The sequence below is a fragment of the Scyliorhinus torazame genome, chromosome 7, assembly GCF_047496885.1.
Source record: "Scyliorhinus torazame isolate Kashiwa2021f chromosome 7, sScyTor2.1, whole genome shotgun sequence".
Taxonomy (NCBI): Eukaryota; Metazoa; Chordata; class Chondrichthyes; order Carcharhiniformes; family Scyliorhinidae; genus Scyliorhinus; species Scyliorhinus torazame.
In genome coordinates this window covers 276,768,621-276,782,774 of record NC_092713.1, presented here as the reverse complement: position 1 = coordinate 276,782,774, position 14,154 = coordinate 276,768,621, and the positions used below count along the sequence as shown (strand labels likewise).

The 14,154-nt window shown below is 47.0% G+C and overlaps 1 protein-coding gene across 7 annotated transcripts in view; it reads left to right on the top strand.

Annotated features, from left to right (window-relative positions):
* Positions 1–14,154, top strand: part of LOC140427057 (uncharacterized) — a 202,681-nt gene that overhangs the window by 85,483 nt on the left and 103,044 nt on the right. For all 7 annotated transcript variants that reach the window (XM_072512517.1, XM_072512516.1, XM_072512513.1 and 4 more), the window contains exons 7-9: positions 120–567; positions 3,302–3,416; positions 8,337–8,386. In XM_072512517.1, coding sequence (XP_072368618.1) covers positions 120–567; positions 3,302–3,416; positions 8,337–8,386 — 613 coding nt within the window. The remainder of the gene's footprint in view (positions 1–119; positions 568–3,301; positions 3,417–8,336; positions 8,387–14,154) is intronic.

Here is a 14,154-nt window from a genome sequence, read left to right as displayed (position 1 = left end):
ATTTCGATAATTACATGCACTTTTTATGTTTAACATTTTGGTGCGTAAAATGTGGAAATACTTTGGAGAGTTTATAACTTGTTGAGACAGTTAATGACATTATTGCCTCTCTATTGCAGACAATTATGGGATGTCTTCTATTGTTGATGCCAGGATGAAGAAGTGGGAGTCCAATTCAAAGAAACAGCAGCCCCACTCCTCTTCTGCCACAGATTATAAATCAAGATCTCAACTAATTGGACCATTGCCCTACAGTTCAACAACAAAGGACAACTGCACAGTAAAATGGACACTTTTGCCAGGACCATTCAGCAGTTCTGATAGTGAAGAACAAAATTCTCACCCTCAACCACAATATCTACGTCCCAACATTTCTGACAGCAAAAGTGATCAAATTTGCTCCAATCCTTTATCAACCAACCTTTGTGATACCCTTGGTTGCATGTGCCAAAATTATACAGCCCCTCCAAGCGGTTGTCAGCCTACAAAACCTGCAGAAGTACCCTGCAATTCATTGGCAGCAAAAGATCCTCATTCACATTCTTCTACCAAAGCTACTGTTGAAGAGTAAGTTGTGTATCCCTAGTCCTAAGGAACCTATAGAACAAAAAGTGTTCAGATATGAAAAGCTGTGGATCACAGAGCAATCAGAGAGGGAGTATTTCCCACCACTATTTTACATAGCTCATGGGCTGGATTTTATGTCACCCCTCTCCTCAGGCAATTTTCTGGTGGGCAAGGCATAGAATATAATAGGTGGCTAGCCCATCACCCTCCATTCCATCCATAGAATCCCTACAATGCAGAAGGAGGCCATTTGGCCAATCGGATCTGCATCAACCAAAAGAATGCCATACCCAGGCCCACTCCCCCACCCTATCCCTATAATCCCATCTAACCTGCACGAAGGAAACCGGAGCACCCGGAGGAAACACGCACAGACACAGGGAGAAAGTGCAAACTCCACACAGACAGTCATCCAAGGTTGGAATTGAACCCAGGTCTCTGGTACTATGAGGCATTAGTGCTAACCTCTGTGCCACTGTGCCGCCCCTGACCTGGTCCCCATAAACCAGGCAGACTGCCTGCCTTTAAAAAATGTATGAACTGGCTTCTGAGTTTGTTAACAAGCCAATTGACCCAAATATGTTGCTGCCTACACCATAATACCTTTGGTGTGGGAAGGCAGGTGGAGTTAGAACTCCATTTTTAAAACACAGCTGGTTGAAAGGCTTGGACAGATATGTCCTTTGCAGGGAGTCTAGTGGGCTTAAGTGGCACCTCCCAAAGATGATACCAACCCCCTTTGTGTTTACCCACTTGGCCTCTTAAACTCTTCCCTCCACTCTCCCCGCCCTTTCCGTCAGGTGGCAAATCCCTTCCTGCCCGAAAATCCTGGAACTTACCTGAGTCCTGGATCCATTGCTCTTCTTCCGGGGGCCAGCTTGCAGTCCCAGCAGTAACCACCACTAAGCACGGCTCGAGGGCAAGTCTTCTTCGCACTCTGCTCGTTTAGGGCACTACCAGAGCACATTGCTATGGGGCAGAATTTATTTAAGGCAATCGGTTTGAAACCGACTTCTGCAACAGGGAGTTTTGAGCAATACGTCCCCACGTCCACCCCCACATTCCCTGGAAAATTCAACTCCGTAAGGCTCTGTACTGTAATGGTATTGTTTGGCAGGTTTGTGTGGGGGGCACAGATTATCATCTGTTGTGGCTACTCAGATAGGTGGTATTTGTAAAACTATAGCTGACGTCTCGGTTAGCATCGATTGGGGAAGTAGGTATATACATTTGAAGTGAGTAAGTGTTCCTTACAGTTAGTGAAAGGGGAAGTGGTATGTGGATTTATTGTGATACTTGACTGTACTTGTCATACAAACGTAGTTACCTAATGCTGTGGATCCTGCTCATTCTTTTTCAAAATTTAAAGTGCCCAATTCCTTTTTTTTCCAATTGAGGGACAATTTAACATCCACCTAACCTGCACATCTTTGGGTTGTGGAGGCGATACTCACGCAGACACTGGGAGAATGCGCAAACTCCACACTGACAGTGACCCGGGGCCAGGATCAAACCCGGGTCCTCGGCGCTGTGAGGCAGCAGTGCTAACCACTGCGTCACTGTGCCGCCCTAGAATCCGTCTCATTTTTAACAACTTAATTTTGATGAAGGGACGGTGCATTTGTCCATTCCCTACCCATGCTCTTGAAATACAAAAGAACCCATTTAATTAGAGGGGTTTCATATACATTGAGGAATGTACTTGGAGCTTAAAATGGCGTGCACCATTCATACACCTAACTGAATATGAAATAGCTCTAAAGCATTATACTGCAGATTCATTACTCTAAAGAAAAATGGATTAGAATCAATACTCTTTGAGCTGAGCAGAAAATTTCAACTCTGATCCTACACTATTCAGTCCTGTGTACTGTCAAGGTGTTATCCTCTTTTTTTTCTCCCGATGTAAGTCAGCTCAGATAAGAGCATGAACAATGAGATGATTCATTTCCTCCTTGAAGAAATTGACGTGTCGGTGGTCTCCTGGTTATGGTTCCAGAACAGTCAGTTTGCAGATGTCCAGGTAACTCTCACCGTCCCTAATATATCGCAGCCTCTGAAGCTCAGACTCCAGCTCATCAACTCTGAGCCAATGTACCTTGGGCTGCAGGCACCTATTGTAGAAGTACATGTTGCTCAGTCATGCTGATGCCCAGCAGCTCCCAGTGCGACAACACATCACCTGCCCTGCCACCTTTATTGTGTTTTTTAACCAATTACTTTTCAAGTTGAGAAATATCATTCAGCTTTTATCCATAGTCATATTAAATAGGTTAACCAGTTAAGCTATAAACTTAACGCAATACTCGTATCGCCCCAATCCTGGTTTAAACTGCAGCCCCCATTTAGTGGAATAAACTTCACCAACCAATCACCTAACTGCACACTAAATTAATAATTTCCACCAATATACTGAAGGCTGATAAAAAGCGACAGCTACCCTCTGCCCACCACTTACCCCCCACTTACAAATTCTCAATGGTGGTTGTTTCCTGCTTTTGGGAAAGACCTAGGCTCCATGGGGTCTCCCCATTGCTTTTTCCTCTAGCCCAACCAAGAATGGCAACTTCTCTATGGCAAATCATTGACACAGACCCATACTGCATTAGGTTGCCTAAATGGGAACCATCCTGCAATCATTGTAGTGTACCAACAATAACAATGCAAAATATGATTCAAAACAGAAAACAAAATCTGTGAAATCTGTTGCTAACATTTGAATATTTTTCATCAGAAACAACTGGTTAAGTCCACATGACACAATTGACGTCTGGGACCATCGGGTTAAGCCAAGGGGTGTGTTTGATTTTGAGCCTGAAAAGTCATCAGCTTTAGATCATGACTATCCAGTAAGTGCTGCTACATTAGTCCGTGTCAATACTTGCCTGTTGTGAAGAAGCAAATAATATGGAAAACAATAGATACTTGGGAGTAATCTCAGGAGAGGCTCAGATGGTTAAATAATGGATATTTGGAAACAATTACAAGGCTGCAATCTAATCAAAGGGTTTGGGTAGTTTGAAAAATGAGTACCTAAGAATGAGTAACAGCAGAAATATAACTGAGTATTTTTGATTGGAAGCCCTATTCATTTCTATTACAAATGGCAGCCTTGGTAATTCCAATTACTTGTTCATACTGTTACAAGCTGGCATCTAGATTTTTAAGGAGAAGATAGTACAAATGCTATTGTATCTTTGAGGAGAAGAGGGGTGAACATGGCAGAGAGAAAATTATTGCTTGGTAGTATAGAACTGAAAAAAGAGACATCATAAAGAAGATTTTCTCCTTGAACGCATCAGGACAGACACAAGAGGGCAGCACGGTGGCACAGTGGTTAGCACTGCTGCCTCACAGCGCAGGTTCGATCCCGGCTCTGGGTCACTGTCCATGTGAAGTTTGCACATTCTCCCCATGTTTGCGTGGGTTTCGTCCCCACGACCCAAAAGATGTGCAGGGTAGGTGAATTGGCCATGCTAAATTGCCCCTTAATTGGAAAAAATGAATTGGGTACGCTAAATTTATTTTAAAAAAAGGACAGACACAGGAACACAAAATGTCATATAGAACAGCAATTTATACTAATGAGTAAATGGGTGCTGATTGGTTGGGAGTTGGATCAAATTGGTTGAGATGTTGCCATGGCAAATGCACCAGGAAGTTATTGTCCCCCATGCTTTTGCTCAAAAAAGGGTGCAATGTCTGGACATATTCCTTTTGCCTGCAGAAGAAAAGTCCTTACATAATGAATTTCTATAGCTACTAGCAAGCACAAGTGAGCTACATTATGAACCCAGCAAATAATCTTAAATTAGTTATTAATGTTATTCTTAGCACATTCGTGATTGTTCACCAAGTGCTGTCCAATTGTGGAATCACATCAAATGATAGACAATATGTTCTGAGTTTTCGAGTCATGGGTTAGTTGAGCGCAGCCAGTTCTCTGTCTATTGCGAATAGATGAAGGTACATTCTGTTTGATACGATGCACTAGTGACATATGACCTAGGTACCTGGCATCGCACTTGCACTGAAATGTTTATGCCACATTCCTCATTTGTGTGGTATACAGAACGTCTTTTTGGCTTGATGGCTGAACCACGTTGCCACTGCAAAGTAGTAGTCTACAATGTAACTGTTTAATTTAAAACAAAAAGCTTGGGAGAAAAAAGCTTAAACAAATGCTTCAGGGAAAACCATTCCCTGGTTCATTCCCCAGCGCAATGCCTTGATCAATCTGCCTTCTTTGAATTTAAACAAAAGCTTGGTAGTTAACTAATCCCTGGTACATTCTCCATGGCATCACCTATGCCAATCAGAGTTCACTTGCAAAACAAGTCAGTACTCTCTGCGCATGCATTATTAATTGTTGTTTCCTTTATAATTGGCTGCCCTTTCTGACATGGGGCGGGATTCTCCGACCCCCCGCCTGGTCAGAAAATCCCCAGGGGAGCAGCGCGAATCCAGCCCCGACGCTGGCTGCCATATTCTCTGGCGCCGTTTTTTGGGCGGGGGTGGGATTCATGCCACGCCGGTTGTGGGCCATTGGCAGTGCCCCCCCCCGGCGATTCTCTGGGCCCCGATGGGCAGAGCGGCCGTCCTTTTTTGGCCAGTCCCGCCAACGTGGATCATTCAACTCATGTACCGGCGGGACCTGGCAGGTAAGTCGGCGGGGGCAGTCCTCTGGGGGGGTCGCGGGGGGTATCCGACCCCAGGGGGGCGGGGGGGCCCCACGGTGGCCTGGCCCACGATCGGGGCCCACCGATCTGCCGGCGGGCTTGTTCCGTGGGCGCACTTCTTCCTTCCGCACCGGCCCCTGAAGGACTCCGCCACGGCCGGCGCGTAGAATAAAAACCCCCCGCGCATGCCGCAAAATACGCCGACCGGTCTACACATGGGCGGAACCATGTCGGCAGTTCCGCGCATGCGCGAGATCATGCCGGCCCTTTGGTGCATGCGTCAAAGCTTGATGGCTGAACCCTTTGGCGCCAGCTGGAGCAGCGCCAACCCCCCCGACGTCCACCTAGTCCCCGAAAAGGCAAAGAATTCCACACTTTCCGGGGCTGTTGACGCCGGAGTGGTTGGTGCCGGTTCTCCTGCCGGAATGGGGTCTTAGTCCCCGGAAGGGAGAATCCCGGCCATGAAAAGTGCCCAGTCTACCTCAAATTACCCTGAAAGACTAAAGTGTGTCAAAAATCTGAGCAACAGGTTAAGGTAACTGTTTCATACTGCTACTATGCAGTGGCGGCACACGTGGTGATTTAGCAGTCAAGCCAAAAGGATGTTCTGCCCACCATATAAGTGAGTAATGCGGTATATGAATTACACTGCCGGTACAATTCCAAGTCAATTGACCATGCGCCCAACAAGACAGATCGTATCAAACAGCATGTCCTTTCAGCTTGCAGCTGTTCGTGATAGATAGAGTACTGACCATTCCACAAGTAAACAGCACTTGCTGAACAATCTCGAATGTGCCAAGAATGACACTAATAACTAATTTCAGATTATCAGTTGGGCTCGTAATGTACTTAGAATTCATAGAATCCCTCCAGTGCAGAAGGAGGCCATTCATTCCACCGAGTCTATACCGGACCTCCAAAAGAGCACTCTACTTAGACCCACTTCCTATCCCCGTAGCCCCGTGCATTGATCATTGCTAATCCACCTAACCTACACATCTTTGGACACTAAAAAACAATTTAGAGTGGCCAATCCACCTAACCTGCACATCTTGGGACTGTGAGAGGAAACCCACGCAGACACGGGGAAAGATGCAAACTCCACACAGGCAGTCATCCAAGGCCTGGATTGAACCCAGGTTTCTGGCAGCAGTGCTAACCACTGTGCCACCGTACCACCCAAACTGCAAACTGAAACGACGATCCTTTAAAACTGAGATGAGGTGAAATTTCTTCAGCCAGAGAGTGGTGAATCTGTGGAACCCATTGCCACGGAAAGCTATGGAGGCCATGACACTGAGTGTCTTTAAGACAGAGACAGATAGATCCTTGATTACGAAGGGGATTAGGGGTTACAGGGAGAAGGCAGGGGTATGGGGATGAGAAACATATCAGCCATGATCAAATGGTGGAGCAGACTCGATGGGCCGAACGACCTGATTCTGCTCCTATATCTTATGGTGTTATACATGCTAGAAGCTACATAAATTCAAATGCAGGGACTTGCCCTCTGCAGGCAGAAGGAATATATCCAGACAATGCACCTTTTTTGAATAAACAAAAGTGTGGGGGATAGTAGCCCTGAGGTGCATTTGCCCCGGAAATGTCTTGACCAATCAGAGCAGAATTGTCAACCAATCAGCACTTTTTTCCTCATGTTGCATAAATTGCTGTGCCCTTTGAAATTTGGCAATCTTGCATCTGTCCTGATGAGTCCAAAATATAAAGCTTTGACAGCATGTATCTTTTACAGGAATGCTAGAGAGACAATCAGTGAGAAAAATTTAAAAATATATATTTACTCCTCCACTATTAATTGTCAATAAAAAGCCATCAGCAAAAACACACTTGGATCATTCAGATGAGTCATAATGGGAGTACAATTGCAATTTTGCAAAATAAATATTAACAGAGGGTGATTATCATAGAATTTACAGTGCAGAAGGAGGCCACCCGGCCCATCGAGTCTGCACCGGCTCCTGGAAAGAGCACCCTACCCAAGATCAACACCTCCACCCTATCCCCACAACCCAGCAACCCCACCCAACACTAAGGGCAATTTTGGACACTAAGTGTAATTTATTACGGCCAATCCACCTAACCTGCACATCTTTGGACTGTGGGAGGAAACCGGAGCACCCGGAGGAAACCCACGCACACACGGGGAGGACGTGCAGACTCCGCACAGACAGTGACCCAAGCCGGAATCGAACCTGGGACCCTGGAGCTGTGAAGCAATTGTGCTCTCCACAATGCTACCGTGCTGCCGTGATCTCAAAATAAGAATAGTGGACTTATCAACCTGTTACCATCATCCTCTGCACAGTCACTTTTAACGGGGGCTACCACTGGGCCCCAAATCATCTGTCTGTTTGTGACAGCAGGCCAATTTCAATTGATAATTGACATACATTCCCCATTAAGGTGAATCAGAATGTGTACTGAACACTCTCTGATCAGTTTTATTTGTGTCAGAGCTGAAGCGTAAATATTCTATTATTTATCTGGTGACAAAAAGACAAGGAGGACGCCTGTAGACCTCCCAAAGATAGCCTGAGGCACTGCCACACTAGGCTTGCGATCATGACCATTACCTCTCACCTCCTTCCTTCCCCACACCACCCAATTGGCATTGACAGGCTTCAACTTTGGCCATTAGATCTAAGCAGGGTACAATCCAGATCCAACATATGTATCAGTGTGCACATGCTTTCCTGTGAGGAGCCGACATGAGTCACTCTCCACAAGGCTAGAGAAAAAAACTGGAGACTGAGGCAATCTTTTCCTCCATGGACCTACAAGCATCCTGCTCAGGAATAGCATCAATGGATGTGCAATAAATTGTGCACAATGATTTAGTTCAAGCAGATGCTGGCTCAATTTCAGTATATAAAACTGCTCCAAAACATTCCAATACAGTACTAAGTGCCTTCACATGTTATTAGTTCTTTTCTTAAGTGCTTTTTAAGGTTACCAATGCAGAGAAATGCCAGGGCATTTGAAGGGCTAGAGTGTCATCCTTTGCCCTCAAATACAGCAGTAGGCTGGTAGGTATTGTCATTAATCCTGTGTTTATTATGGTTTCAGATATCAATACAAAGCATCACTTCAGCGTCTGTACTTCGCAGTAAAGCTAGGTGTGTACTTGCTTATTCATTTTTGCTCACATGACGGACACATTCAATTTTACAGCACTTTACAAAATTGTAGCTAAGGAATGTTTCCAACTATGGACAATGTTGGGTGTATACCTTGGTAAATGTAACCTTGGTTCGATTCCAGTTTCCTGATTGCGTGGGCAGAGTTAAAATATCCAAGATCTAGTGATCTTAGATATGAGGAAAAACTCCAGGCACTTGACTCCTTCAGGCAGAAAAGGAATTGTCTCATGTTTCCCGTTAAGTTATACAAATTAGCAAATGGTACAGGGAAGGTAAATCTGTACATTATTTTAAATTAAATTGTCAGAGTAGGACAAAAGGAGACAAGATTGAAAGTAGTAAAGGGTCATTCTCGTATTAACAACAAGACGTCCTTCGTGCTGCGAGTAATCAATGTTTGGGATGGACTTTCAGTTGCTGATGGAGGCAAAACACTGGATTAATTTAACATCGACTTGATCTGATAATGGGAGTATTTAGGATGCATCTGGATGGGTGAACTAATATTGGTCAAATAATTCTTCATCCAATAATATACTGAAATCTTGTGAAACAAAGCCAGCTCAGGAAGTCACATACTCTGTTCTATGGTTAATTGGAAAGCATTGATATACTATTTTTAGTACCATTTATACTCTTTTAGTACTGATATGGTAACGTCAAGTTTCATCTTCATCAAATAGGCAGTAACTTGCCAACCCATTGTAGAACGGACTTAATTGTCATCTAATTGACGTGTTTTCCCAGACAATTCCTTTCCTGATTGAAGAGGTCAAGCTCCCTTCGTCTTTCTTCACATTGAACATCCTAGATCCAGGCTTTCACTTTTAATCCCCCATCCAACAGGTGGGAGCAAGTTGGTGGGTGCGGTTAAATATCAGAAATGAGTAACATGACCTATTTCAGTTGTAATATTTCCATCATCAGTTCAGGCACTGGACGAGGCTCCTGGCAGTAGCAGGTGGTGGCAAAAGCTGAGCCTGATGATGTTATCAGCACGCAACTTAGTTTTAGCTTCACTATAAGGGGTGCCTTGCACTGCCTACAGCCTAGGAGGCAAAACAAGGCTGGAGGATCCAACTGAGTGAAGGAGACAAGAGTTAAGCATAGAATCTTGGCAGTGCAGAAGGAGGCCATTTGGCCCATTGAGTCTGCATCAACCCTCAAAAAGTGCACTCCAACTAGGCCCACTCCCCCACCCTATTCCTGTAACCCCACCTAACCTGCACATCTTTGGACTGTGGGAGGAAACCAGAGCACCCGCAGGAAACCCATGCAGACACAGGGAGAACATGCATACTCCATAGCCAAGGCCAGAATTGAACCCGGTTGCTTGGCACAGTGAGACAGAAGTGCTAATCATTGTATCACCGTGCCGCCTGATGTGTTAAGTAAGTTGGTTCAACGTTGACTGCAACTGGATGCAGTGAAATTAGAAACAGGCTTCTGACACAGGAGATGGTCCAACACTGTTTTATTGAACTTCCTGATTGCTGTACATAGTCTGCTGTGAGTTGACACTCTATCAATCTAACTGATAACTATGAATGGATATTATGACATCTCCCCTTTTTGAAGTAAATTTTGGAACGTGGCGATATATATATATGCATGATTATATACAAGTGGTGAGTGAATGAACGTATGTACATGGGAAGGTGTCTATCGTGCAGATACAGAGCAAACTGAACAAAATTGACAAGATTTAAGTCTTTAGATTCAGTCTTTGTGGTGACAAATTCCTTTCGATCGCCTCACAGGTGAAGGGGGGGACGCCGGCACTTGGACAGGTGGGATTGCTGCCATGTCGGTGGCCTCATGGAGAGGTGGGATCGCTGCCAGATCGGTGGCCTCGTGGTGCGAGATGTCCGGAGGAGGCATGATGACATACGGAGAAATGCGGCCAGGCGGTGGGCAGGGAACATTTTGTAGCATCCTCCTATTGCATCATAGAATGGAGCCATCAACCATTTGGACAACGAAGGACCTGGGGGCAGCCTGCCTGACGACAATAGCTGAGGCTGGCCAACCTCCCTCAGGCAACTGGACGCGAACAACATCGTCTGGAGCCAGCGCAGGTAGATCCTTGTCATGAGCATCATACGTGATCTTCTGCTGGTCCCTGAATCGCTGCACTTTCTGCAGCACAGTGAGGCGGTCAAGGTCTGGAACATGGATGGCTGGAACAGTCGTCCTCAGGTTGCGGTTCATGAGCAGCTGCGCCAGAGACAAACCAGTCGACAGAGGGGTTCTGTATGCCAACAGCGCCAGGTTGAAGTCCGAGGCGGAGTCTGCAGCCTTGCACAGCAACCGCTTGACAATATGGACCCCTTTTACGGCCTTCCCGTTTGATTGCGGGTAATGGGGACTGGATGTGATGTGACTGAAGAGGTAGGATAGTGCAAAGTCGGACCACTCTTGTCTGTAGAAACATGGACCGTTGTCACTCATTACTGTGAATGGCATTCCGTGCCTGGCAAACGTCTCTTTGCAGGCTTTAATCACTGACTTGGACGTGAGGTCCGACAGTTTCACTACTTCCGGGTAGCTGGGGAAGTAGTCGACCAAGAGCACGTAATCACGCCCATTTGCGTGAAAGAGGTCTATCCCCACCTTGGACCACGGAGAAGTCACGATCTCGTGCTGTTGCAGTGTTTCCTTGGGCTGAGCTGGTTGAAACTTCTGGCATGTTGTGCAGTTGAGGACCGTGTTGGCAATGTCCTGGCTGATGCCAGGCCAGTAGACTACCTGCCGAGCTCTGCGTCGACATTTTTTGACCCCAAGGTGACCCTCATGGATCTGTCTGAGCATCATGGCTTGCATGCTTTGGAGAATGACGATTCTATCTAGTTTAAGAAGGACCCCCTCGACAACCATTAACTCGTCCTTAACGTCGAAGAACTGGGGGCACTGCCCCTTTTGCCAGCCATGGGCAAGGTGTTGCATCACGCGCTGCAGTAGAGAATATTTGGCAGTTTCTTCGCGTATCTGGACAACTCATTCATCAGTGGCTGAGAGGTTGCTGGCACACAACTGCAGCTGTGCCTCGATGTGGCGAATGAAGATGCCATGTTGGGAATGAATTTTCCAAGAAAATTTACCATCCCGAGGAAGCGGAGGTCCCCCTTTTTGTCCTCTGGTGTCTTCATGGCATTGATTGCCAGCACCTTGTCGGTGTCAGGTTGCACACCTTGCTGTGAAATGTGGTCACCTAAAAACTTGATAGCGGACCGCCCAAATGAGCATTTGGCCCTGTTGAGTTGGAGGCCATTTTCATGAATCCTCTGGAAAACATGTTTGAGGCGAGCAATGTGATCCTCGGGCGCGATGGACCAGATGATCATGTCGTCCACATAGACTTGCACCCCCTCGATGCCCTCCATCATTTGCTCCATTATGCGATGAAATACTTCGGAAGCTGATATGATACCGAAAGGCATGCGGTTGTAGCAATACCTGCCGAACGGAGTGTTAAACGTGCACAGCTTCCGACTGGACTCGTCCAGCTGAATTTGCCAGAAGCCACGGGAGGCGTCCAGCTTGGTAAAGAATTTGGCATGATGTTGCGATTTAGGTCTTCGGGATCAATGCAAATGCGGAGTTCACCAGAGGGTTCCTTGACGCAGACCATGGAGCTGACCCAGTCTGTGGGCTCCGTGACCTTTGAGATGATGCCCTGGTCTTGGAGCTCTCATAGCTGTGTTTTCAGATGATCCTTGAGAGGAGCCGGCACCCGGCGTGGTGCATGGATGACTGGGGTGGCATTCGGCTTGAGCAATATCTTGTAGCGATATGGGAGCGTGCCCATCCCATCAAACACACTGTGGTATTGTGTGAGAATGTCATCTATCTCAACCTGGAGATTCATATTGGGCTAGGCCATCGCCGGTGTTGAGCACATGGCATGAATTCGCTGTACCAGATTTAGGAGTTTGCATACACGAGCACCGAGCAGGGATGCCTTGTCAGGCCGGACGATCTTGAATCTCAACGTCGCCTTGATTGCCTTGTGAGAGACACCTAGCTGACACGACCCACTGACAGCTATGGCATTACCATTGTAGTCAAGGAGCTGGCAGGCTGGTGGAAGAATGCTAGGTTGGTGTCGGGTGCTGTTGAGGTCCGACTGTGATATGAGGTTCGCAGACACGCCAGTCTCCAATTTAAATCAGATGCGAGACTGGTTGACTGTGATGACGGCACACCACTCGTCGTCAGGATCCACACTGAGGATCGAAAGGCAGTTGGCAGGCACGGTAGAGACCAACTCGCGTGTGGTGATGATGCCCACCCGATATGGAGACTCGAGGCAGTCAGCATCGGGGTCCATTGGGCTGTCTGGATCAGTATCCTGCATGTCTTGTTGTACGCAGCGGACACGTCTGCGCTGCAGCTGGGATCGCTGGCTGTTGTTCGGTGGAGCGGACCTGCAGAACGCCGTGTAGTGGCCAGGCTTTCCACACTGTAGACATCGCCTGTTTTTGGCTGGACATTGCCGCTTTAAATGGGCGGAGCCACAATTCGGACACGTCATGACGCTGATGTCAGCACATTCTGTGCGCCATCGCGCATGCGCAGTGCGGTCGGCCGACGTTCGCACATGCGCCTCAGGGTCTTCGGCCTCATCATCCACCCGGTCGTGGCGCGCATGCGTGGGGACCTGAGAAAAACGCGCGAAACGGCCTCTCTCCTCGATGCTCAGGCCTTGCATTTTCACTGTGGCCTGCACCCTTTCTGCCTCGTGGGAGGCCAGTTTTGCAGTTTCTGCCACCCTGATGCAGGAGTAGCGATTTCTGGCGTGCTCATGGACAACGCACATTTCGATGGCGACGGAGAGGGTCAACTGTTTGATTTTGAGGAGCTGCTCCTGCAGGGAGTCGGACTGGACCCCGAAAACGATCTGATCCCGGATCATGGAATCAGTCGTCGAGTCATAATTACATGACTGCGCTAGGATGCGGAGATGGGTCAAGAAGGACTGAAAAGGTCCATCCTTACCCTGAAGCCTCTGTTGGAAGATTTACCGTTCAAAGCTCTCATTCACCTCAATGTCGCAGTGGCTGTCGAATTTCAGCAGAACTGTCTTGAACTTTGTCTTTTCTTCGCCATCGGCAAACGTAAGCGAGTTATCGATGTGGATGGCGTGATCCCCCGCAGTCGACGGGAACAGCGCGATCTTTCTGGCATCCGATGCTGCCTCGAGGTCAGAGGCCTCGATGTACAGGAGGAACTTTTGTTTGAAGACTTTCCAGTTGGCGCCAAGGTTGCCGGAGATCCAGAGTTGCGAAGGAGGCTGGATCTTCTCCATGCCACTGGATGGCTGCTTGCTGGTCATTGCAGATGCACTCAAGGTAGGTTTGTTAGGATTAATAGCACTCTGGTACCATGATGTGTTAAGTAAGTTGGTTCAACGTTGACTGTAACTGGATGTAGTAAAACTAGAAACAGGCTTCTGACACAGGAGATGGTCCAACACTGTTTTATTGAACTTCCTGATTGCTGTACATAGTCTGCTGTGAGTTGACACTCTATCAATCTAACTGATAACCTCCTACTGGCTTGACCAGACTAACTCTCTACCTCATGGTGATAGTGCTCACTGGCTTGTGCACTCTTACTATCTCAGTAGCTGTGTCCTGCAGAGAGTGAGTCTTAATGCCCTGTGTGCTTTATAGTGGTGGTGTCCTGTCTGGTGATTGGTTGCTATGTGTTTTGTGTGTTCATAGGTTATCCTGTGTGTCAGT